This window comes from Haemaphysalis longicornis, unplaced genomic scaffold (assembly GCF_048455015.1).
Source record: "Haemaphysalis longicornis isolate Haplotype H1 unplaced genomic scaffold, Haemaphysalis longicornis Haplotype H1 scaffold_3, whole genome shotgun sequence".
NCBI lineage: Eukaryota > Metazoa > Arthropoda > Arachnida > Ixodida > Ixodidae > Haemaphysalis > Haemaphysalis longicornis.
In genome coordinates this window covers 172984054-173006793 of record NW_027526335.1, presented here as the reverse complement: position 1 = coordinate 173006793, position 22740 = coordinate 172984054, and the positions used below count along the sequence as shown (strand labels likewise).

At 48.3% G+C, this 22740-nt stretch overlaps 1 protein-coding gene and 1 pseudogene across 2 annotated transcripts in view; one reads left to right on the top strand and one right to left on the bottom strand.

The window, feature by feature from the left end:
- LOC144173552 (cytochrome P450 4V2-like) overlaps positions 1–22740 on the top strand; it is a 75486-nt gene that overhangs the window by 43202 nt on the left and 9544 nt on the right. Inside the window, exons 5-7 of one of the 2 annotated variants that reach the window (XM_077701928.1) lie at positions 2469–2535; positions 2625–2751; positions 5800–5835. In XM_077701928.1, the coding sequence (XP_077558054.1) occupies positions 2469–2535; positions 2625–2751; positions 5800–5835 (230 nt within the window). Of the gene's footprint in view, positions 1–2468; positions 2536–2624; positions 2752–5799; positions 5953–22740 lie in introns of both variants that reach the window. The other variant, XM_077701927.1, reaches the window with a different exon arrangement.
- Positions 8980–13101, bottom strand: LOC144173751 (uncharacterized; annotated as a pseudogene).

Here is a 22740-nt window from a genome sequence, read left to right as displayed (position 1 = left end):
AGCTGAAGCATCCCATTTGACTTTAGCGTAGAATATCTGAAAAGTTCATAACGAAGACTGTTTAAGCGAATGTGGAGGGCTTAAGCGCCACCTTAAACTTGAAAGAAATGCGGCAGTTGAGACTAAATTACATACACCAAAGCAGTAGGAGACGGTAAGTGGGTAAAGCGTTACTCCAGTTATGCCTGTCGACGGCTGCACGGGTATACATAGCGCCATCATCAACCACCAAAGCGAGCGGCTCCTGCCAGGAACAGCCAACAGCGAGTGCGAGCCTGCTCAATGCGGTAAGTCCCGAACATCACGCCAGTAGCGCGAGTGCACTCGCCACTCGTGAGTTGCGAGCGGTTCTTATCACGCGAGTGACCAGCGAGCGGGGATCACGACCCGCGGAGTGACGGGTGCACTGGCAGTCGCGAGTGGTGAGCGGGGCTCACCGTGAGTGGTGCTATTACGAACTCGAACTCGTAGGCCCGAAACAATGCTGAGGTTCACTCACCGCTCTCTCGTGAGGTGGGAGTAGGAGGTGTGTCAGAGCACTCGTAGGTGCGACTGCCGTTCTATGCGGCTCAATTCAAATATCGCAAGAACGGTGGACTTGGACAACATGGGAGGCAGGACGAGCGCTCACTAGCAACTGAAATTTCAACGTACAGGAGAACGATATGTAGGCACAGCGCTGTCTTGCCTCCCACCTTGTTCGATTCCGCCGTTTTGGTTCTCTTCGCATCAAGAACCACTACCAACTTGCCCAGTTGATAGTCCTTATGAAGAATATGGCGCTGCTTTTGGTCGCTTTGCGGTTCTTGGAGAACGCCGGTGGTTTGGGTGGTTGGGATGACCGTCTAAACAAGGTCTGAGCGACTTTCCAGCCCAGCGTATTTTGGTAGGATGCTTTTAGGTCTACACCATCCGTCGCACGAGCTTAGCTGTGTTTGTAGATGCTGCGCGTTGTTTGAAAGATATGGATAAGATGCGGGCGCTGAAAACCATGAGGCGTCTTCTGCATCTGGAAATGCTCTTCCCGTGACTGACGCAAGCATCTTCGTGCACGGTGGGCGATGTGCGCACGTACCGACATACGCCATGGCAGCTGAACTTCCCGCCTGCCAGAACGGAATTGTCGGCGAGATCAACTGCCACATGCGTGAAAGGGGACGATTGTTTGGTGAAAAATTGCGTTGTGCATGGTCGTCAGCGCTGCTTGGCGAAGCGGCGTCAGAAGAACTGCTGCGGCACCTAAACCTTCTCCACGCGAAATCGGCCACCTATTCGCACCAAGAGCGCCGCGCGTAAGGAACACAAGCGGGCCGGCGGTTGTTCGTTAGAAATCTTCGAACATTATAGCGAGCGAGCGTGTTTTTGTAAGAGCCCCAAATTCAGAACCAAAACGCACAGTTGCCCCACTCTAAAATTTATGTGCACACGCTAGCACCCTAGAGTTTCTTAGTAAATATAATAGAGAGGAATGTGCCAGGGAATCCGAGTCGACGCGGTGGGTTATGGGAAGATCACCGCGGCTGGCTTCGGCTTGGAACGTAATTTGCATTCTGGAGCCCTCTTTGAGGTTTCCGTTCTTCACTATGCATTCATATGCCAAGACAGACAGACTCATATTAAACCGCTTGACTTCCTGTTCACTTAGCTTTAAAACCACGTTTTTTCGGCAACAAAGCACTCTTTGTTTCCTTTTCTGTGGTTCTACCTTTGAATTTACGGCCATTTAAGCGTTTCGATCAAATCCAACAATGGAAGTAAGGCGAGCGCATGGTGTAATGGTGGCCCATGACGACACAGGTGGTCTTGATGTGCGCCGCATAGACGCTAGCGCCAGATTCCCCTCTGGTTTAAATTGTATGAAACTCTACGGCTGTCCCGACGGACGCGACGAGCAATGCGACCGGCGGTGCCCGCGTTCAACCACTTGTAGGCGGACGATGCGTGTTGGCTGCAAAGAAAGGCGTGACGTATCGCCGCCCAAAGCCAAGGGCTGCACGTATCCCGGAGGGGTCTTGCTCTGAGATGGTAAGCACGTAGCATTCAAAGAGCTTTGAAGGGTGAGGAAAGAGCGAAATCCCAAGGTCTTATAGCTTGCACTTTTTAGTGAATAGTATCTTCGCCAATATTTAACACTTTTCAAATATTTTTGGAGGGGACGTTTCCCGGATAGTACTGCGGTGATTGGGTGCGTAAATTCGAAACGTTAAGGACCCTACTTAGGACACCCTTTAAGTACCATGACTGGAAGGTCCTTCAATGAACATCCATCTGCAAATGTTTTTTTTCTTTGTAGCTGTGTTGTGGCTGATGACAGTAACCGGGTACACGCACGGACGCAGCTGAGTTTTGCCAGATAACGGTAGGGCTAGACAATAAGAAGGAATCACAACACTAGCTCAATGTTTTCCGGAACGGTGTCTGATACACAATTGGGCTTTCTTGTTATTTTCCACTTTAATGCTATGCAGAAACCACGATGGGTGTCGACTTTGACGAAGAAATTGAGCGAGTAGGATACCTCAAGATTCACGATGCGTAAGCGAACTGCTATTTTTAGTTTATCCCAGAACAATCGTTAGTCGACAAGCCTTTCTGACTGACCTAGGTTTTTTTTATCGTCACAGACTGTCGGACGCCGTCACGAAACGCGCTGCCAAATTCCACTACTGGTTTGACAGCATCTACGCCTTCACCAGGGAGTGCAAGGAAATGAAGAGGAACGTGGAAAAAGCAAAGGCGTTCCTTGACACTGTAAGCTCTCCTGAAGCATTAATTATTACGTGATGGAGTTATCCCGAGATTCTCGCCAAGGACGTTCTATTAAGTTGTGCCTATTTTCCCTGCAATTCAGCTTGCTCATCGATTGGCAAGCTTAAGTAACGTGATTTTGTATAGAATACGCTACGTGACTGCGATGCGGTACCTACATGCAGCTTTAGGTGTGCTTGCTTGAACGAGGTCGCTCACTCACGGATGCTTTAGAAGGGCTCCAATAAAACTAAAAATGGCGTCATGAGCAGCCACTTTAATGAAGCGGGCACAGGCGTCGTAGGCTGTGCGTTCGCGATGAGCCTCGGGAAAAAGGTACTGTGCTTGGCTTCTTTTCTATGCAGGCAGCGTACGTGCGGTTTTCGTTCATCTCGCCGTTGCACACGGTGTGACTAACCATGAATAACTAAAAGAAACGGTGTCTGAAAGGCGAACTGCACTGAAAGTATGCTTTGGAGAAATTTATTTTTCAGCGTACATCACGTAGCACCAAAAAAACTGGGACATGACTCATAGCCCCCTAAAATTTCTCATTAATCAGTCAAAAAGGCTAAGAAGAGGCCTTTAGCAGACGAGGCTGAACCATCCGGCGAATCGCGAAAGCCGCCCTGAGTCGGAAAAGACTTTCCGGCAGGGCGGAAAGTCACTTGCGTGATTGAGCGATCAAGACAGGCTGAGGATATCTTCATGCGCTTATCCTAGGGCTGTCGCGCGCACGAGGTTGTTCCGCCTAGGTTTGTACCTGCCGGCTAGCCGGTTGCTGGCCAGATGCATCGTCAGTTCATTCTGGCGGTAATGGCCACGCTCTTCTCAATTATGTTTCTAAAAGTGTTGATTTTTGCCAGTGGTTTACGACCTCCATGCGCGCAGTTCATCTCCCATACTTTGCACCGTGTTGTCTCTTAGGCAGGCTATACGGAAACAAGGTATTGAAAAATTAAATTTTTTTTTCCAGTTTGCTTTTAAAGCATTGATGTGTAGTCCTTGCATGTCTCCTCATTAAGACAAAACGCAGAAACCATTGAAATAGGCGTGAGGGAAAGCGCTGTCAGAAAAGAGCCCCTTCAACAATTCCATTCACATCCCATGCAATGGAGAAGTAGACAGAATGATGCTCCGATACGCATACAAAACCACTACGTTCTTGTGGTGGCTATTCGCGAACCTTCGGGGTAATGGATGATAGGGAGGAGGAATAACATTTATTTTAAGTGCGAATGCACTTCTTAAGCGAGCCTGAAGCGTCCGCCGCCGTCCGCATAGCAACAGCTGCGGGGGCGCGCGCTCCTCGTCTTCCTTGGCAACGGGGGGAGATGGGCGCGCGCTGCCTGGCCGCTGACATGGCACATACCCACGTGGGGATTGGCCAGGAATCTCCTCGTCTTCCTTGGCAACGGGGGAGATGGGCGCGCGCTGCCTGGCCGCTGACATGGCACATACCCACGTGGGGGATTGGCCAAGAATCGGGCGTGAGAAGGGCTAATGCACCCGCTTAAAGGAGTACTGACACGAAATTTCAAAGCTGAGATCCGCTCTAGCAATCAAGTACAACGACAACACAAATAGGTGTCTGTGAATAAATGCATCTTTCTTTCTTTGTAGTTGTGTGTGTGTGTGTGTGATCTCTCTTTCGCGAACATTACCGAACCGCGCAAATTCAACTAGTGCATTCGCACTTTCACATTCTTCCCCTCGGGGAAATGCTGGAGAATTTTTTTTAAGGGAAAGGGGAGGGGGGAAGGAGAGTGGGTGGTGGCCTCAGTCCAGGCCGCCTTCAGGCTCCCCAGCAGCCCTCGCCCGGGAGATCAGATACTCCTGATCCTCGAGCTGGAAGCTGGTCAGCCTGTGCTCCCACTGCTCCAACTGCACCCGCGTTACCTGATCGAACACCTCCTAGTTCTCTTCCTTTTTTATTGCGTGCTCACGCTCTTACCCCGCTGCCCGCAGTCTTCGTCCTCTTCTCTGGTTCAGCTGCAATGCGCGTGGCGCTTCCCGCCCCAGCTTTCCCACGGCAAATTCAACATCCTCCTCTAAAATTTTCAGTTCGTCTTTTTCATTGACGTTCAGCTTCGCGTGCCTTCGTTGTATCAGTAGCTTCTTGACGTAGTTTGAATGAGTGAATGACATAAGGCGCGTTCGCAGCACATGCTCCCGTCTCGGTTTGTAGCGCAGTGGGAAGAGCGCCACGTACGTCCCGTTGCGGCCAGAGAGTCGTGGGATCGAGACCGGGCGCCGCTTAACTATTTAATTTTGTAGTGTACTGCGCTGACGTCAGGCCAAACGCTTACGGGTCTGGAGAGACGCGCATGCGCAGTAGAGTGCGGACGGCGGACAACAACAAGGGAGGGATGGACACAGCCCCGAGAATGAGATGCTTCGCATCTAAAAATCATCCCCTCCGTTATCAATCACCTAAGCGACTGTGTAGACTGCACGAGTTGTGTAATGGACGGGCTGGGATCAGGGGCGATCACAGTCGCAAGGTTTAGCTTCTGGGAAACGCCTGAGCGTCCCGCGCCGAGAGCTTTCCCGCAACTTCCTTCAACAGCTGAAAGGCCTAATTCCAGCGGCTATGTCGCGGCAGGAAAGACATTGCCCGGCGTGCCCCGAGAGAAATCCAGTCGCCAGAAGTGCGAGGGTCCGCGAATCAGGAGAATGAAGGGGGAACATTTCATTACCCCTGCGCTGGCGCTTGGGCACGACGATGACGGAAATGAGCTAATCGGCAGTCGTGCATTGGTATGCGCCGTGACGGGAAACTTTAAAAATCGGTCAATGTTTTTTGCTGACGGCTGGTGCGACATGTGTAAAGAGGTCTTCACAATGCAACCTTCTTACAACTGCAGTGCGCCTCAGTCGCTCTGCATGCTGTAAAGGGCAAGTCCACAAACTTTCCACTTGTGTCTATCAGGTAAAAAGTTTTGTTGTTTTAGAGCCAGAATAAATGCTTTCCTAAAAAAGACTCAGCATAATGACGATTGTCTTTATGCTGTACATACATGTTTCTAACAGTGGGTAATATATTTGCAGATACTGAAAAAGAGACTGGCCGACTACAAGAATGGCGTAAGAGATCCCATTTCGAGTAATGTATTTCTCGAAATCCTCTTGCGAATGTGGGTCGACGAGGGGACGTTGACCGAGACCGAAGTCCGCGACGAGTGCATGGCTATGCTTATTGGGGTAAGCTATCTCGTGCACTGTACCTCGTGCACCGTATCTCGTGCGCTGTGTGGGCGTTGAATGTGTTATCGCAGAAATGACGTAGTTTTCGCAATTTTTACGTTAAGTACTTTCGATAGGTGTTAGACATGTAGAAAAAAAGTGGTAAAAGCTTTGTCTTGCCAACCACTGGGTAACACAGATATATTGCAAATGGGCGTTGTTTTCAATTTGGTTCAATTATTTTGTTTCGCGCATTGGGGCAGAGAAAAAATTTGTGTCAGAATCATGGGGGGCCCTTGCAAAGCTCCTGGTAGTTGGTCCATGCAATTTGTAAATACCCAAATGCCGGCTCAGGTTATAGGACATAAACTAAATGTACGTGACTCACATAGTATTATGTTAACACCCCAAAAGGTAAAAACCACTTAAGTTCCCGCAAAATCAAACACATTGAGGGGAGTAACCAAGAAGACATTTAAATAAAAGCTGCATTTACAGTTGAGGAATTATACATTATTGGAAAGGTACAGGTTCATTTTCTCCGATGCGCTTTTTAACGCAAAACAAAATTTAGTGCTATTTTATAACAATATGAGGCCATTCCACATTTTCGTTCCAATGTAATTTATTTTTCCTTTATCATATATATTGGGAACAGGTGTTCGCGTTGAAATTCCGGTTTTTTTTTTGGTCTCTGGGGCCATAAAATGTCATCTGGGAAAGGTTTGTTATTTTTTAGTATTTCTTTGGTAATCACAGCCATTTTATTCAATATCGTGCTGAAGTTTGGAGCGCGAACAAAAAGCAATGAAGAAGGCTTGACTAGAGTAGGCGCACCCTACAGATTGTTGGCTTGGTTTTCTGCGCTGAAAGAAACATATTAGCATGAGAGCAGTGGGCATCACAAATAAAAGGCACAAAATAGTCACCCCGACAGCATTACGCGACACAGAAACGAGAAAAGATAACTTGCAGCTTCATGGAAGACAACATAGGATTGACACGGCTCATTTCAGACAAGTTGTTTATACATTGGGCAGGATATTAGATGACGTCTTGCGGCCATAGTTTCTACATGCCTTTGGAATGAACGAAGTGAAACCTGTGGGTCTATTGTAGATACGTTATTTAGTTTCCCATCCGGATAATTCGTGTAAAAAGAAATTTCGTGCTTCTCGTCGCTGTTGTATTGCTGCAGTAAAACAGTTTTGTACAATGGAGTCACACAGGTTACACGAAAAGCATCAAAGATGAGCTGAGTATGATAATAAAATTCTGCATTTACAGTATTTCTGACAGCACGTTTCAGATTTAAATGGCGTCCATTTATGTTTGAAAACTTTGCTGGTCCCCAGACTAAGGGGCAAAAATTCATGCACGGAAGAAAACGAGCGTTAACGCTCAATCTTTTATTTTGCTGTGGAACCAAACAACTTAAACTTGATAACATAACTAGAATTTTGACAATCTATTTTCTGCCACATCCTGATCTCCTGACAAGTGCCCCTGAGAAATTAAACGGAGGCTCTTTACTACAGGTACTATTTTAATAGCTTAGGAACAAAGCTTGAGTGTAACGCCATGAGTGAGTGGAAAATTATTTTTGAACTAAAAAGTACTGCTTTGGTTTTGTCGACATTTATGTCCCTGGAATTTAGGGCCGAACAGGCATTAAATCAATGCAAGCTCTCTGTAGCCTGTTGTTGCTGGTGCGAAACATCAGGTGCTGTATAGAATAGGCTTGTGTCGTCAGCGCAAGTGACAAAAGTTGTATGTTAGTATATACAAACAATATCATTGACAAAACGTATAAACAGCACAGGGCCGCATATACTGCCTTGCGGTACAACGGTAAAAGTGGGCCTCTTGTCAGATACCTTCTTTATTACAACTTTCTGAAAGAGAGAAGCCAAGTATTATTCAATTATACGTTAAACGTTCCCCTAAATGCATAATGACTTAGTTTCGTTAGTAAAATCTTAATGTTTATATAATCAAGTGCGTTATAAGAATCTACAAAAGCTCACAGAGTGAGTTCGTTACGTTCAAGCGATTCCAGGGCGAACTCTTTGTTTAAGCATGGCAGTTCTTGTCGAGCTGTTGTTTCTGGTAGGGTGCCTGGATGCGCGCGCGAACCCCCCCCCCCCCCCCCCCCCCCCGTTCAGGGTGGAGACAACCGCGTAGTCTGCTACGGCGGCCGCCATGCTCATGCCCACTCCGTGAGGCGAGCGTGTGTCGAGTGGTATGTCGGAAGCAATGCGCCTCTGTGCGGACGATAACACTGCAAAAAAGGCACTAAGGCGGCCTTACAGTGAAGTAGGTAATATTTTTCGAGGCGTACAATTAAACAATACTTCAAGGTTAGCTGTCCCACGCTATTATGGAACACTGTCACCTGAAATTCACCTTTTAAAACGCGTTAAAATCGCTGGTCAGCGTGGCGTGTTTTTTTTTACATATGTCACTGCAGAAATTCACTTGTACGGCTCTCGGTTATTTTCTTTCACAGCCCGAAATAACGCGTTTAACGCAAGCGTTAATATAGAGGAGTGAGAAAATTTCTACGCTACTAGCATTGCTGTTCTTCGGCCACAGTTGCGCGGTGAACATGTATTGATTGTGAACAGTTTATTATGCACCCCTCAAAATTCATGTTGCATAAAAAGTTAAGAACATGGTTAGTTAGTGACGAAGGGATACGTTATTGCGGTCACAACGCTTCGATTGCAGTGCAGGTTTTTATTGTCAGCAAGTGTCAGTTGACACAAACCGTTCCGAGACCTCAGACCAATGACCAGAAACTGGAGAAAGAAGCGGTGAAATAACTTTAACAAATTAAATCAAAATATTACTTTGCAAAGTAATATTTACAAAATATTACTTTGCAGCTCACCTAGACAAGTAGATAAACGAAAGTGAATACTTTGTACAGACAAAATGCAAAAACGCGGCAAGCACGGCAAAATAATAATAAACACACAAATGAAAGCAACATAAAAGAGCAACACAAATAAAACGGAAGTGCGTGAATTCTAGCGATATGCCTTAGTACTTTAGGGACCCTCCAAAACACGCCTTGCTTGCATGCCCGTCGAGTCCCTTTACCGTGACCTGACTCAGGTGCACACGCAGCCCTAGTCTCGCGTAGTTAGACAGGAGGAGCTTACCACAGTTTCTCTGTGTTCCTGGCAGGATCCTGTTACGTCCCCCCGAAGCATCTTGGTCAGGTATGCGGTCACAGCCTTCAAGGGTGATTTCATGGTAAAAACGCTTTGCGACCAGGTGTTGATAATATATAATGCTCCTCGCATGCTTTGAGCACGAGCATAACTGCATCGCTTGGTTAGTGAAGGTTGCTCTCCCGTCACTGACGTATTCCTTAATGGTCGTCAAGTACGCATGCTCGCTGCCGCTTGAGGCCAGCAATGCAGGCTTGCACTTCTCAGAGTGGCCGATAGATTTGAGGATCCCTTTAATGAGAAATTCCCACCGAAGTGGAACAAAATCTCACACTCAGCAGATGTTCGCCTTTCAACAAACGTGATCTCCGAGTCGTCGATGGGTTCAGTTTGGGCTGCCCCCTGTTCTTGCATACCTGTCGACAACATGTCGATCAGGTACTGCGAGTCATCAACGTCGTAGCTAGTCGTTGACGGTGTTAACAAAAACTGGTTGACAGACACAAGCTTCAACGCACACTTCATGTCATAGGCGCTTGGAACTGGCTTCCTAAGACGTATAACCGAAAAGAGATTTTCCAGACAGTCCTGGAGCAGTCTGCTTGTCAGGAAGAACTTGTAACCTTCGCTTCTTAGAAGGAAATCCTGCAGGCGAATGATGACTTCTGCGGCTATTAAGAAACCCGCCTTTGAGGGCTTCCACTGGGACGTGCTCCCCATGTTCGTTCCTAGAATGGTCTAAGACGCCAAGCGCAGAATTTCTATGGCTGCGTTATACTTGTTCATGTGTTCAAGACTCAAGGCAACTGACAGGTGTCGCGATGACATTAACGTATGCCATTTAAAGACGAGCTCAAGATACCACGCTGTGGTTTCAGCCTTCGGGTCTAGTTTCTTATGCTTTATCCAATACCAAATTGTGGCAGGAGTTTCTCTAAAAAACTAAACAGCGACTCCCACCTTCATCTTTGTAAAATGCCCGTTCGACACGTGGATTTCCCATAGCTTAGGTGCGACTTTTAGTTCCCGGTCCTCGTCAAACCGTACCACTGCACGCACGTGCTCAAGTTGTACTTTATTTGAGGGTAGGCCATGTTGACGCTTGGTTGCATCCCCGATGGTGAAAACGACAGAATTTAGCCTCGGATGTTCTTAAGTACGTGCGCAGCGTCTGCAGTGCAGAAGAGTTCCATGTCTTCTAGACAAGGGTGAGGTATCGAGCATATGGTGTTAGAGTTTCTGTGGCTAGAAAATCCAAACTCGCGCCACATAGCCCTGTTGTAGGGACCCATATCTGAAGTGACAACGCGTATCCTCAGGGATATATCTGCACAAAGTCGCACAATATTCATTACGTAGTCCTTCAGGATGGGGCCATCTACGTAGCTTCGAATAAATTGATAACTGCTTCCACCGCTGGTTAAGGCCCCCTACCATGAACACGAGGGCATGGCGAGCCGGTTCTTCTGGATTTTCAGGCAGTGTTGTTCCCCCAAAAACAACATCTTCAGCTCGATCGAGCTCATAGCCCTGGGAGATCTCCATCTCGTCTAGTAAAAATACACAGTCCTTTGCAATGTCTTCATTGCCTTCTGCTTTCGTTTTCAGCAGGTCTACCACGTCGGTGAGTATCCCAGGCAGAAACGTGAGTCCCTGCAGTCGACGCGCAAGAGTCCTGTTAGCTGGCAGCGGGTACCCGAGTTTTCTTAAGTTTTCATAGCCGGACGTCCCGCATGAAAATTTAATTTGAAGCGCTTGCTTCACAGTTTGCGGAGACCAAGTACTCCCTTTGTTGCTGTCGCGCGACAGTGCCTGTATTTGGTCCTCGTTCAGAAATTTCATGTTCTTTCCAAAGGTTTCTGTGGTACCTTCGAGCTTCTTAAACCTTTTTTCGGAGGCCTTGGATCGTTGAGTTTGCCTGGGTATGGAATTCTTCAAGTTCGCAGTATTTCCGTGTCAGGTCTGCCAGCTGCTTATTTATTTGTGCGCAAGTGTTATAGCAGACTCCAGGTCAGACACCCGAGCTTTAATTCCACTTGCTGAGCCTTGCAGATTTGTTTCGTCCGCTACTGGTGCAATTGAGCTGGCTTCATGTAAGCCGCAATTCTGTCCTTCAGGCAGCTCAAGGCTGCCCGGCGATGGCATTGCGTCGATCGCAGCTGCATGGCATCACTGGTTACGTCGTGCTGATCTCCATCTAGGGCTGATACCAGAGTGGTCCCAGTCCTTTTCTTTGGTGCGTTCCTGTGACGAGGCAAAGCTGCAAAACCTAGGGAGAGCATCAAACTGCATCCCTTAAATTGCATTAGGGATGCCGCGACGGGCTTTCTTAATGCCTTTACACTTCCATGTCTGAGGACCCAGATGCTACCTTTCTTGCGCATTTAAAACGCCTGTAGTTCTCTGCAGAGAGACGACACGTCATTTTCGGGCATATTCACAAGCTTTTTCGTTCCCGGCGACCTTTTGCCTAGTTTACAGACGCAAAAACAGCGTAAGAACGCCGCCCCTCTCTCTCCCCCCAGAGAGGTGTGATCCAATGCCACAGCCGACACCGCGCAAAAAAAAAAAATCACTTCTATAGGCGGTATTCAATGAAACTTTTAACGGGCGATTTCTGAGCCTGGCAACACTGAAAACCGCCATGTCGGTGACCACCGTGCGAGCGCATGCGCTTTGCGCCCGCATCTGGAAGGAAAAAAAACTACCAGCGCACATCGTCTGCTGCGTTTCAGCCCGATTATCGGTAGTGGCGTGAACAGATATAATATTATTCTCACTCACATTAAGTGGTGGCGCTCTACCCACCCTAGAGCACTTCGAATCCACGGAGGATGAAACCGCGGGTGCGAACGGCAGCTTAAGTCCGACACTGCATTTGGCTGCCGCCGCGGATGTCGACACAAGTGCACGCGCACCGCATCCACGACTTTATTGACTTTATGTTTGGTAGGTGCCCTCTCATACGTAGTTGAGTACAAAAACCGAATAATTTCGTTGGAGAAATGGTTCACGCATACACCAATTCAGCGCTGGCTTCTCGTGCGCTAAATGTTTCGCGCCCAGCAAAACAACTCACGTCTGACGTGAGAGCGCGGCGGCTGGCAATCAGCCGATCTGCGGCTGTTACTTCATACGCGTTTGGCGATAGGTAGATCGTACTGTGCTGCACTCAACAGCACTTAGCGTCGAGGTATTACTTTGCGTTCAGAGGGCAACAGTTTGGTAATGATGCAGTTCCTGCTGTCAAACGCACCACTGCGCTCACGTTGCAACCTTTGTGCCACGACCGACTCGCACTCGCTCGTAGGTGTGCGCGGAGGCTGGGGTTGAATTGCAGATAAGGTTGTCACACTCATGAGCGGAATCATGACTTTTCGCGTAACCAACAATATCGTGGCACAAACGACTACCTTATCATTCGCACACGCCGTGCACGGGAACCCAAGGTCACTCGCGGCCGGCTGCCTGCTGCCATGAAGGCATGGAGGAGAAGAGGGGTGCCTGATCAGGGGGCCGGGCGCACAGCGTCGCTTCGGCAACAGACCCTTGGCCACAGATATGGCGGCGCAGTCGCACAGTTGCCTGAATGCATTCCACGCAATTGAATACCGGCTATACGCTTACGTTCGTTATATTCAAACGCAAAAACAAATGGCAAAGTTCCGCCACCACAACTCTAACATCTAGAAACAAAACAAAGTGCGACCTGCTTTTTTAATGCACACTTACGGTTAAACTGTATTGTAATTGTAAGCGCCGCTATAAACACAAAAAAGCACTGCATGCGTAGACGGCCACACAATGAAGTCATAAGAACGCAGTGGCGAATAATGCTAAATTTTGTGTATAGCACGCGGGAAAAAGGAAGTAATAACTTACGTCTGAAGGAAAACACTGTAGGCACGGCATTTGTCTTTAGCTTTTCTCAACAGTCCGCCCTGTTTCGCTCGAAGCTGTCCTCTTCAAATTAAGCCTGCGCGTTCATGTAAGGTCGTAAATTTGTTTCCTTCGCGAGATATCATCAGTGTTCGCACGCAACGTCGCTGTGCTTCATAAGTTCCTAACTATTTTCCGAATGTGTTGTTACGAACTTTACTGTAACTGCGACATTTAAAACCGCACCATTATGATTTGCAAGCTATTCCGCAAATGCGAGAAATGTCCAATAAACGTGAATGGGCATTTTTTATACTATGGTGTGCCAGAACACTGTCTGGTAAACTGTGGGCACTCCCTTCAGCACAGATTTCTCCTAGTTGAGCTGCCCCGTCTGGGAGCTCGAAAGAAACGACTCGTATTGATTTTTTCGTAGCACCTAAAAGCTGAAAAACCCTTACAAATACGCAAAACACTGCATCACAAATAACACAGACACGCACATAGCTTTTGATAGCGTGACAGAGATGGTGGAGATGCTTTTTTTAACAGTTTGACGTTACTGCTGCTAATTAGCGTAATATATATATCACAAAAGATTACCCGCAATATACTTCGATCACCACTCTCACTAATACAATTCACCCGGAAAAAAAAGTATTCCCAGGAAGCGCTGCGGTACTCACACTGCATACGCACGAGGTGTTCGTTGGTTGCCACTTGTGCCGCTTGATTCTTGCAGTTCATAGAATTCTTCTTTTCGGATCCCCTGTGAATTGAAACATTCACCAACCATTCCTGGAGTGGCTACTGCACTGCGGGATGCAGGAGCAGGGCATTTTGTGCCGACGACAACCGGCGAACTACGCTCGCAGGCAGCAACTTCCTACTACCAGCACCGGCCGGCGCGCTAGCTGGGCATGAACATGGCGGCGGCGTCGAGAGCAAACCAGTTTTGGCGGCATCAGCTCCGTCAAACAATGGCACCACCCTGAACGAGGAGGCGGGCGCGCGCAACCAGGCACACAAGTTTCTGAAACTGCTTGGCATTGGAGTTAAAAATAGAATGTTTTTCACAAAACACCACAATGCGTTTATATAGTATCTTTTCAAGCGCTTCGAAAAAAATAGGCATAATGGATATTCGGGTCGTAATAGGACCAGCACTTTTTTCTCCTCCTTTGAAAATAACTTCCACCCTGGCATTTCACATTTTTCGGGGAAAGACTCTCTCACGAAGGCATCAGTAAATTATGTTTTTTAAAGCAAGGCTTATGCCATCACTGGCAATTTTTATAGGTTGAAATCCCAAATGCTCTACATCACCAGGCTTGCAGTCATAGTGTAATAACAAACTAGAGGTGGCACCCGGCGAGGCCCTGATGGGCCAGTACACTAATGGCACTAATGAATATAACACTTCAGTTATTTCTTAGTTGCAATAATTGGGTAGTTCACCGTGAATTGTACACAATTAGAAAGTCCCGCCTGCTTGCAACACATGGGCTTCTGCCGGAGGCGTGTGGTAATGGGAAATGGCTGGAACTTGTGTTTTGTACAAACACTCCCGAAAAGATTTGTCCGTAGATGGTGGGCCGAAAACGACCACTTACACCTGGGAAGTGTTATCTCAGTGGGTATGAAGGATACTCATCAGGGGCAGTTTTATAATAAAGTAGATGTTGTACCTGGCCACGCCCGCATGGGCCATTAAACTAATGACGCTAATATGTACAGCACTCGTTCAGTTATTTCTTAGTTCTCATAATTAGGTGTTCGTTCAGAGGTTGGCCACAATTAGGAAGTGCCGTCTGCTGTCAATGCATTGGCTCCTACAGGAAGCGTTTGCTAACGGCAAACGCCTAGGACTCGTGTGGTTTTGGAACCCTCCCAAAACAAATAGTACCAAGTTGGTGCCTTCAAGCGAGTACTTACCCCTGCTAAGTATTATCTCTCTCAGCAGCAATTAACGGTACTCATCAGACATAGTTCTATGACAATAACTCGGGCTCCTACGGGATACGTATCGTTGGAGGAAGTCACAACTGATAGCGAGCGCTATGCAAACGCGGGAAACTGAATTCCGGGTCCCGACGGGTGTAACTGAAAAAATCCCGTAGGACTTTTTATACCCGTGTTAAAACAAGATCCTGAAATTGTTTTTTTGACAACTGTATGGGCGGCATTACCAATCAAAAACCAATTGGATATATCAACGGGCTATATAGTTATTCAGGAATGCGTAAAAGACGCACTTTTCCTCAAATCCTTGTTGTGCCTATTTGGTGGGTGTTACGGAAAAATGTTGTCGAACAGTGTTTAGATACCCGAGTTAGTTACCTACATAGAAAAACCAGGTCAATATTCTAAATGGCCTGGAATAAAAAAATAAGATCTGAAAAATTATTTCACGTTTTTCACTCGCTTAGTGAACTAACGCTTAACATTTTCAGCAGTATTCAGCTACCACACCATGCTCACAATGTACTCATAAAGTCTGCAGCCGTTTTTAGCAGCAGTTTGAATAGGCACTGCCATCACCTCTTAAGTTACTTTGGCTCATCGGGTGCGTCATTTCAAAAAATTCCTTTCGCCCTTTTACCGGCATCGCAGGGCGAAATCCTGAGAATTGGTTTCGTGGATTTGTAAAATAAGAATCCAACAATCAATCAATCAATAAAAAATCAATGTATCAATCTTATCAATCAATCAATCATTATTACCGTGTCCATGAACAGCCGAAGCCCTCGTACTAGCAAACTGAGAGGGAAAAAAGAGGCGGCACTGAAATATATCGGCGGCTGACAGATAAACAGTCAATAAGAAAATCTAATAAGTAAAAAAAGACTCGAAAACTACGAAGTTTAGAAACAAAATAATGCCATGTAACATACGTAACCGGATTAGTACAGATTGTAATGTCTAATACATTGCGAACAGTCATTGTACAATCAGCTTAGCAATAGCACAGGGTAAGTTGATGAAAAATGTCTACAAGTACGGGGTAACATGCTTCGATTTCACATGAACGCATGACACAAAATACAAAAAAAATATGTATGAATAATAATTACAGAAAATCATAAGTTCACGAAAAATCCGGTCCGCCCTACTTAACACTTTCACATTCTTTCGTTTGGCAATCATTTCCTTTGTTTTCTCAGTTGGTTTTTCAGTTTGTTCCCTACCGGCTGCTTCTCCAAAAGGTTCTGCTAATTTCCGGGTTGTCGTTTTTTTATTATAATTTAGCCTCTCTACACCGACCTCATTGGGCACGTTTAGAAACCGAAATTCGTTTTGCAGAGCTATTTTAAACTCTTGCGATGTGGGTATGAGTAATATTTGTATTACTATCAGTTGGCAAAAACCACAGGGATATTACAATCAGTGAAACATTTAGTGGTGAATCTCCAAGAACGTCCTATTTTTTCCGAAATGCAGTATCGCCCAATAGTGTTGGTTAGGCCGAAACCTGAAAACAACTTTTAGTGGTGAAGCACCTCAGAGGCTCAAGCTGTCGGCGTCTCCTGTCGTCGTCTCATGTTGTCACGGTAAACAAACTTGTCAAACGATGGTCGAACAACACGTGTGTAATAGATAAAACCGGTTCAAAATAAACTAGCATGACCTAAACTAGATCAAAATACAGGAATAATCAGAATTTAATTGCATTAATAACAAAAATTTGTTTAATTCGGTCTCAACATTCGTGCCAAGCGCCAGGTTTTTCCCTGTAAAGCATACATCTTTGCATGGAGCGGCGTTTGACACGAAGACAAATTAGGGGCAGCCTGTCACTCCTGGAATTGTTTAAATCCGGTTCAATGCAAGACAGGGCGCCCACGCTTCAGCAATCGAGTGCTTGCTCCTGCCACCCGGACTTCTCCAGCGCCAAATCAGCGCGCTTCTTGGCAAGAGACAGACTTACAATCTTTCAATACGGGTATACACTGCGTGCTTTGCCCCTGGCCAGGTTTCACCTTAGTGGAGATGGCCCAAGATTTTAAAATATTCTAAAGGCCACAGATATCAGCAAATATCACTTCGATATGTGAGTGGGTTTGGGAGATTATCACAAATTCACGAAAAGGTCATTTCTCTTGTTTACTCGGCTAGCAGTTCAATTGGAAAAAATCTGCCTTGGTGAGCCCGTACGCCATGACACGAGTATTGAGAGACGACGGTTGGCGTGGCCGTTTATTATAACACTCGGGCCGAGGAAAAAAAGACCAAGCGGCGATGATGAATATTTACAGGTGATGATGATGCCGAGCTCATCGGGGCTAGCACTGATGATAGTGGGTGATTACGAAGAAGTGCTGGTAACAATTCTAGGAACAACAACAACAACAACAATAACCCAAATTACTGGGAGCGCAGTCACTGGGTCTCACATAATTTCCCCTCAGCGAGCGGAAGCGGCCTCGTGGTCGCGGGTCAGTCGGTGGTACGGCGGTTGAATGGCTTCAGCCGGGATACATGAACGATTTCAGTACCACGACGACGGGGGTGTGTAGGCGTGTTGCGATAATTGACAGGTGAAGTCTCTTCTAAGATTTGGTTTGGGCCAAGAAAACGGTGGAGGAACTTCTCGCACAGTCCGGGGACGTGAACGGGTGTCCATAGCAATACTTCATCCCCGGGCCGGAACCGCACAGAGCGATGGTTCACGTCGTAGCGGGTTTTCCGTTCGTGCTGCTGAATTTCCGTTCGACGTCGCGCGAGGCCTCGGCAGTGGGCGAGCCGTGAAACGTACTGCTCATGAGATGGTGCATCACAGGCGACAGCAGCTTAGAAAAAACTGGATTCGAAAGTAAGCGATGGGAAGCGGCCAAAGACGAGAAAGAATGGTGAATAACCGGTAGTCTTTTGCTTTGCGGAGTTGTAAGCGAATGTTACAAAGGATAGGATAACGTTCCAGTTGCGATGATCAGGACTAATGTACATAGAGAGCATGTCCGACAGTGTTCGATGAAATCGCTCGGTCAGACCGTTCATCGGGGGATGATAGCTGGACGTTGTTTTGTGCACCGTGCTCGAAGCACGCAGAAGCTCTTCAACAACGGTTTAGAGAAAAACCCTGCCACGGTGCTCAGAAGAACCTGTGAAGCTCCATGGCGCAACATAATGTTGTGCTGGATGAAGGCTGACACTTCCGCGGTGGTGCCAGAGCGAATGGGCGCAGTTTCGGCGTATCTAGTCAAATGATCTACAGCGGTAACTTTCCATCGATATCCACATTGGGTCGCAGGTAGCGGTCCAAACAAGTTGATGCCCACGCTCTCAAAGGGAGCCGAAGGACAAGGAAGAGGCCGCAGTAGTCCGGTCGGAGGAGTAGTCGAACGTTTGCGGTGCTGGAAAGGGGTGCACGAGCGGACGTACTTGGCCACAGCTGTAGAGAGGCCAGGCCAAAAGTAGCGGCTACGAATTGCTCGTATGTTTTTGCAAAACCAAGGTGCCCATCGGTTGCCGCATCGTGATATTCTTCGAGGATACGACGTCGAAGTGGACCAGGTACTACAGGGACCCATTTGTTGCCATTAGGATGGTAATTTTGGCGGTAAAGACACCATCGAGGAGTTGAAACTTGGCAAGTTGACGACGTGCACGGCTAGTCGGAGGTGGCACACGACCGTCGAGGTAGTCCATGATGGGGCGGCAGTATGCGTCTGCCCGCTGTAGCGAGGGCAAGTCACCGTGTCCAGCAGTGCTATGTGATGGGTGCCGAAGGAACATCGTGGTCGAGGCTTTCCCGGAGAGCAGTCGACGGAGAAGACAATGGGCAACGAGACAGAGCGTCTGCGTCCGTATGCTTCTGTCCGGACTTATATGTCACGGAAAAATCGTATTGTTGGAGGCGGAGAACCCAACGACCAAGGCGCCCAGACGTTTTTTATGGAGGATAGCCAGCATAGTGCGTGGTGATCTGTGACCACTGTAAAGTGACGGCCATGGAGGTAAGGACGGAATATTTGAGCAGCCCAAAGGATTGCAAGGCACTCCTGTTCTGTAATGAAGTAATTCTTCTCGGCCGGTGTCAACGAACGACTAGCATAGGAAACGACCCTCTCCCGGAGCTGAGCATCACGTTGAAGAACAGCGACGATTCCGTGGCCACTTGCGTCTGTGTGGAGGATAGCGGGCTTGCTTTCATCAAAGTGGCAGAGTACCGGGCTATACGTTAGGGCGGCTTTCAATGCCTCAAAGGCTTGTTAGGACTCATTCGACCAAACGTAAGCTGTGCCGGACAGTAGGAGCTGGTTGAGGGAGCCCGCAATGGTGGCAAAGTTCCGGACAAAGCGGCGGAAATACGAGGCCAACCCGAGAAAACTACGTAGATGTTTTTGTTGGCATGGACGCGGAAATCTGACAACGGCAGCGATTTCGTCGGGGTCGGGTCCTATCCCGTCCTTGCTAACGACATGGCTGAGTACCTTGATAGTTTTGGTCGCAAAACGACATTTTTTTAGTTGAGCTGAAGTCCAGCATTGGGGATGCACGTAAGCACTTCGTCCCAGCGTTGGAGATGCTCAGGAAATATCGAGGAAAATACAACGACATCGTCAAGACAGCAGAAACAGGTCTTCTCAGTCCTCTGAGCCCTGAGTCCATCATCCGCTCAAAAGTTGCCGGGGCATTGCACAAGCCGAACGGCATGACATTAAATTCATGTAGGCCGTCGGGAGTAGCAAACGCTGTCTTTGCCTTGTCGGACTCGTACGTCGGTATCTGCCAGTAGCCAGAACGCAAGTCAAGGCTGGAAAAGTATTCGGCTCCTTGAAGGCAGTCAAGGGCGTCGTCGATACCGGGCATAAAATACACATCCTTTCGGGTTATTTTGTGAGGGCCCGATAATCTACACAAAAACGCACGGAACCATCTTTTAGATGCTACTGCATCTCATTCACTCGCCTTGTCCATGCAGCGTCCTCGGCGTTGTTGTCGTCCGCCCCTCCCCCGTTCTCCTCGCCGCGCGAGCTGCGCTCTCCGCCGCTCTCCGCCGCTCACCCCCTCCCCTCTCCGATGCCCCTCTCTCGCGAGGGGCATTGGATTGGATTCGAATGGATTGGCTTGGCTTGGCTTGGATTGGCTTGGATTGCATTGGATTGGATTTGGATTGGAGTGGATTCAAGTGGATTGTGTTGGATTGTGTTGCGTCATAGCCGACGCATGGGCGCCGGCGCGTCCCCTTACCGTTATGCGCGCTATAAAACGCGGTGCCTGCCCCGCTCCGCTTCATCGTTCCAGCGCCGTTCCTCCGCTGTCCAACGCTGCAACGTGAACCCTCTATGCGTCGCATCTACACAGGGGTTCCCGCGAGGGTAGGCGGGAGTTGTTTTCTCCACCAGGGCGACTGGGGAAGACAAAGGACTGGACGAGGGCCGAATAACGTTGCGCTCAGCATGTCGTTCACGTTCTCCTCAATTAGTTGCCGTTCTGAAGGGGAGACTCGGTACGGGCGGCGGTGAAAAATAGTTGATCTATCAGTTTTTAAGCGAGGCGTAGCTGCAGGGGTGCGTGGAAGAAACGTTGAATGCGTGTCGAACGAGGCACGATGCTTGTGTTAAAGTTCCAGTACTGAGAATTGCTTTGATGGGGTAAGGTCCGGACCGATGGTGACCGCAAAAGACGACTTCGAGGAAGCGGTCGTGGAAGGCCCACTGGCAGGGGAAGGAGTACCAGACGGAAGGATGGACACATCATCGGCAGAAACAGAAGCAATCGCGCAGTCCTGTGGGAGCAGAACCGCTTCAGAAGTCGTATTACGTACAGGGATAAAGGCGCGCCTTCGGGAAAATAGTACCAGACAAGCGTCTACAGCAAGACCTCGTGAAAGGAGGCCGCCGCATGGGATGGCCAGCACATCGCCGTCAACGATTTTGTCTGCGGAAACTGAAAGAATGTGCTCTCGGCGGGCGGGCACACCGTGATCGGTATGTAGCACCAGACATGTACTTGTTTCTGGGACAACTGAGTGATGAGTGTCTGTGATGCTAATAGCAGGAGTGCGGCAACGAATAATAGCGGAAGTCGACGAAAGAAAGTCCCAACCAAGAATAAGCTTATAGGGGCACTCCGAGATCACCACACACCAAATGTGATGACACAGCCCATCGATAGAAACGCGTACCGTGCAGAAGGCAGAAGTTAGGATGGACGTGTCGTTCGCACCACGTAATAAATGGCCACTGTATGGGGTTCTTACCTTTCGTAGTCTCTCACAAAGGTCATCTCGAAAAATAGAAATACTTGGTCCAGTGTCCACCAAAGCTCCTATATCGTTACCTTCAACTGATACTAACAAGTTCCATGGGTGTTATGGGGGAGTTGTTAACGTCCCGATAGATGCAGTTTCCCCTCCAAAAACTACATGACTTAGTTTTCTGAGAGGTGGGTGGTGTCATGCATGACAGGGCGAAGCGGAGATACAGATCGTGGAAATGGTGATGGGGAACGACGTCCCGATGCACGAGAATTTGTTGGGGACTCGGAAGTGGCAGGAGGAGAAGACCGCCGTAGCGGAGATGGGTAAACCCTCTGGCGGTAGCCGTAACGAAGGTTTGGTCGGTCATGTTCGTACGTGTCGTAGCCACGTCGCTCATCGATCAAACGCCTCCTACAGAACCGCGAAATGTGCACCCGAATTCCGCAGTAGAAACACACCGGCCGGTTGAAAGAGCGCTGAGGGCGCTGCGGTCACCACGCTGGATAGTAAGGCTGTGGCGCAGGGACCAGGGTTGACCGCTGCCACATAGCCAGGAACTGATTGGGCGGGGACGCGTGCCACGGACAGAGGCGGCCTCCCAGCCACATCGGAATAGGATGGCGTGAATGGGGGAGGGGTAAGATCGGCGGGAATGTTTTCGTGAGTTGACGCGGCAAGCTCCTTTCTAATGATCTCTCGCAGATTACGTGTAGCCGAGTAGGGGCTGGTAGAAGAAACGTGCACAGAGGTGCGGCCGTCAAGTTCTTCCCGAATCAGTTCGCGTATTAGAGCTCGGAGGTCCTAATCGCCGCTGTTCCGGGCCAGGGTACCGGATCGACTGAAGGTCGTCCAGGCGTTGGCACGTTGTCCTCACATCCGAAACGGTAGTCGGCTTCTGAAGGGCCAGGGCATTAAAGGAGAACTGGCCGATCCTTTTCAAGATGTGGCGCACGCGTTCAGCCTCCGTCATGTTTTTGTTGGCCTTTCGGCACAGGGCCACAACATCTTCAATGTACGACGTGTACGTCTCACAAGGATGGAGGACGAGGGGTCTCACACGTCTCACGTCTCAGAGATGGAGGACGAGGGTACGTTTCTCGGAGTGTACGTCTCAGAGATGAAGGACGAGGGGTCAAGACGCACGTGCCAAAACTTGAGAGACGACGGTTGGCGTGGCCGTGTATTGCAACACTCGGGCCAAGGAAAAAAGACCAAGCGGTGATGATGATATTTTACAGGTCATGATGCCGAGCCCATCGGGGCTAGCACTGATGATAGTGGGTGATTACGAAGAAGCGCTGGTAACATAACCCAAAGTACTGGGAGTGTAGTCACTGGGTCTCACAATATAACCACAAAATTTCAAGTCTCAAGTCTAGCTAGTCAAATTTCAAGTCTAGCAGCTATGGCTGGACCTTGATGCTTCACTGAGGAAGTCAGTCAGTATGGAACTTAGGTTTATAGCTGCAGATAAATATCGTTAATACATACTGTGATTGGTGAGTAGTTTAAAAGCGTGAGGGTTCCGGCTAGTTGGTAATT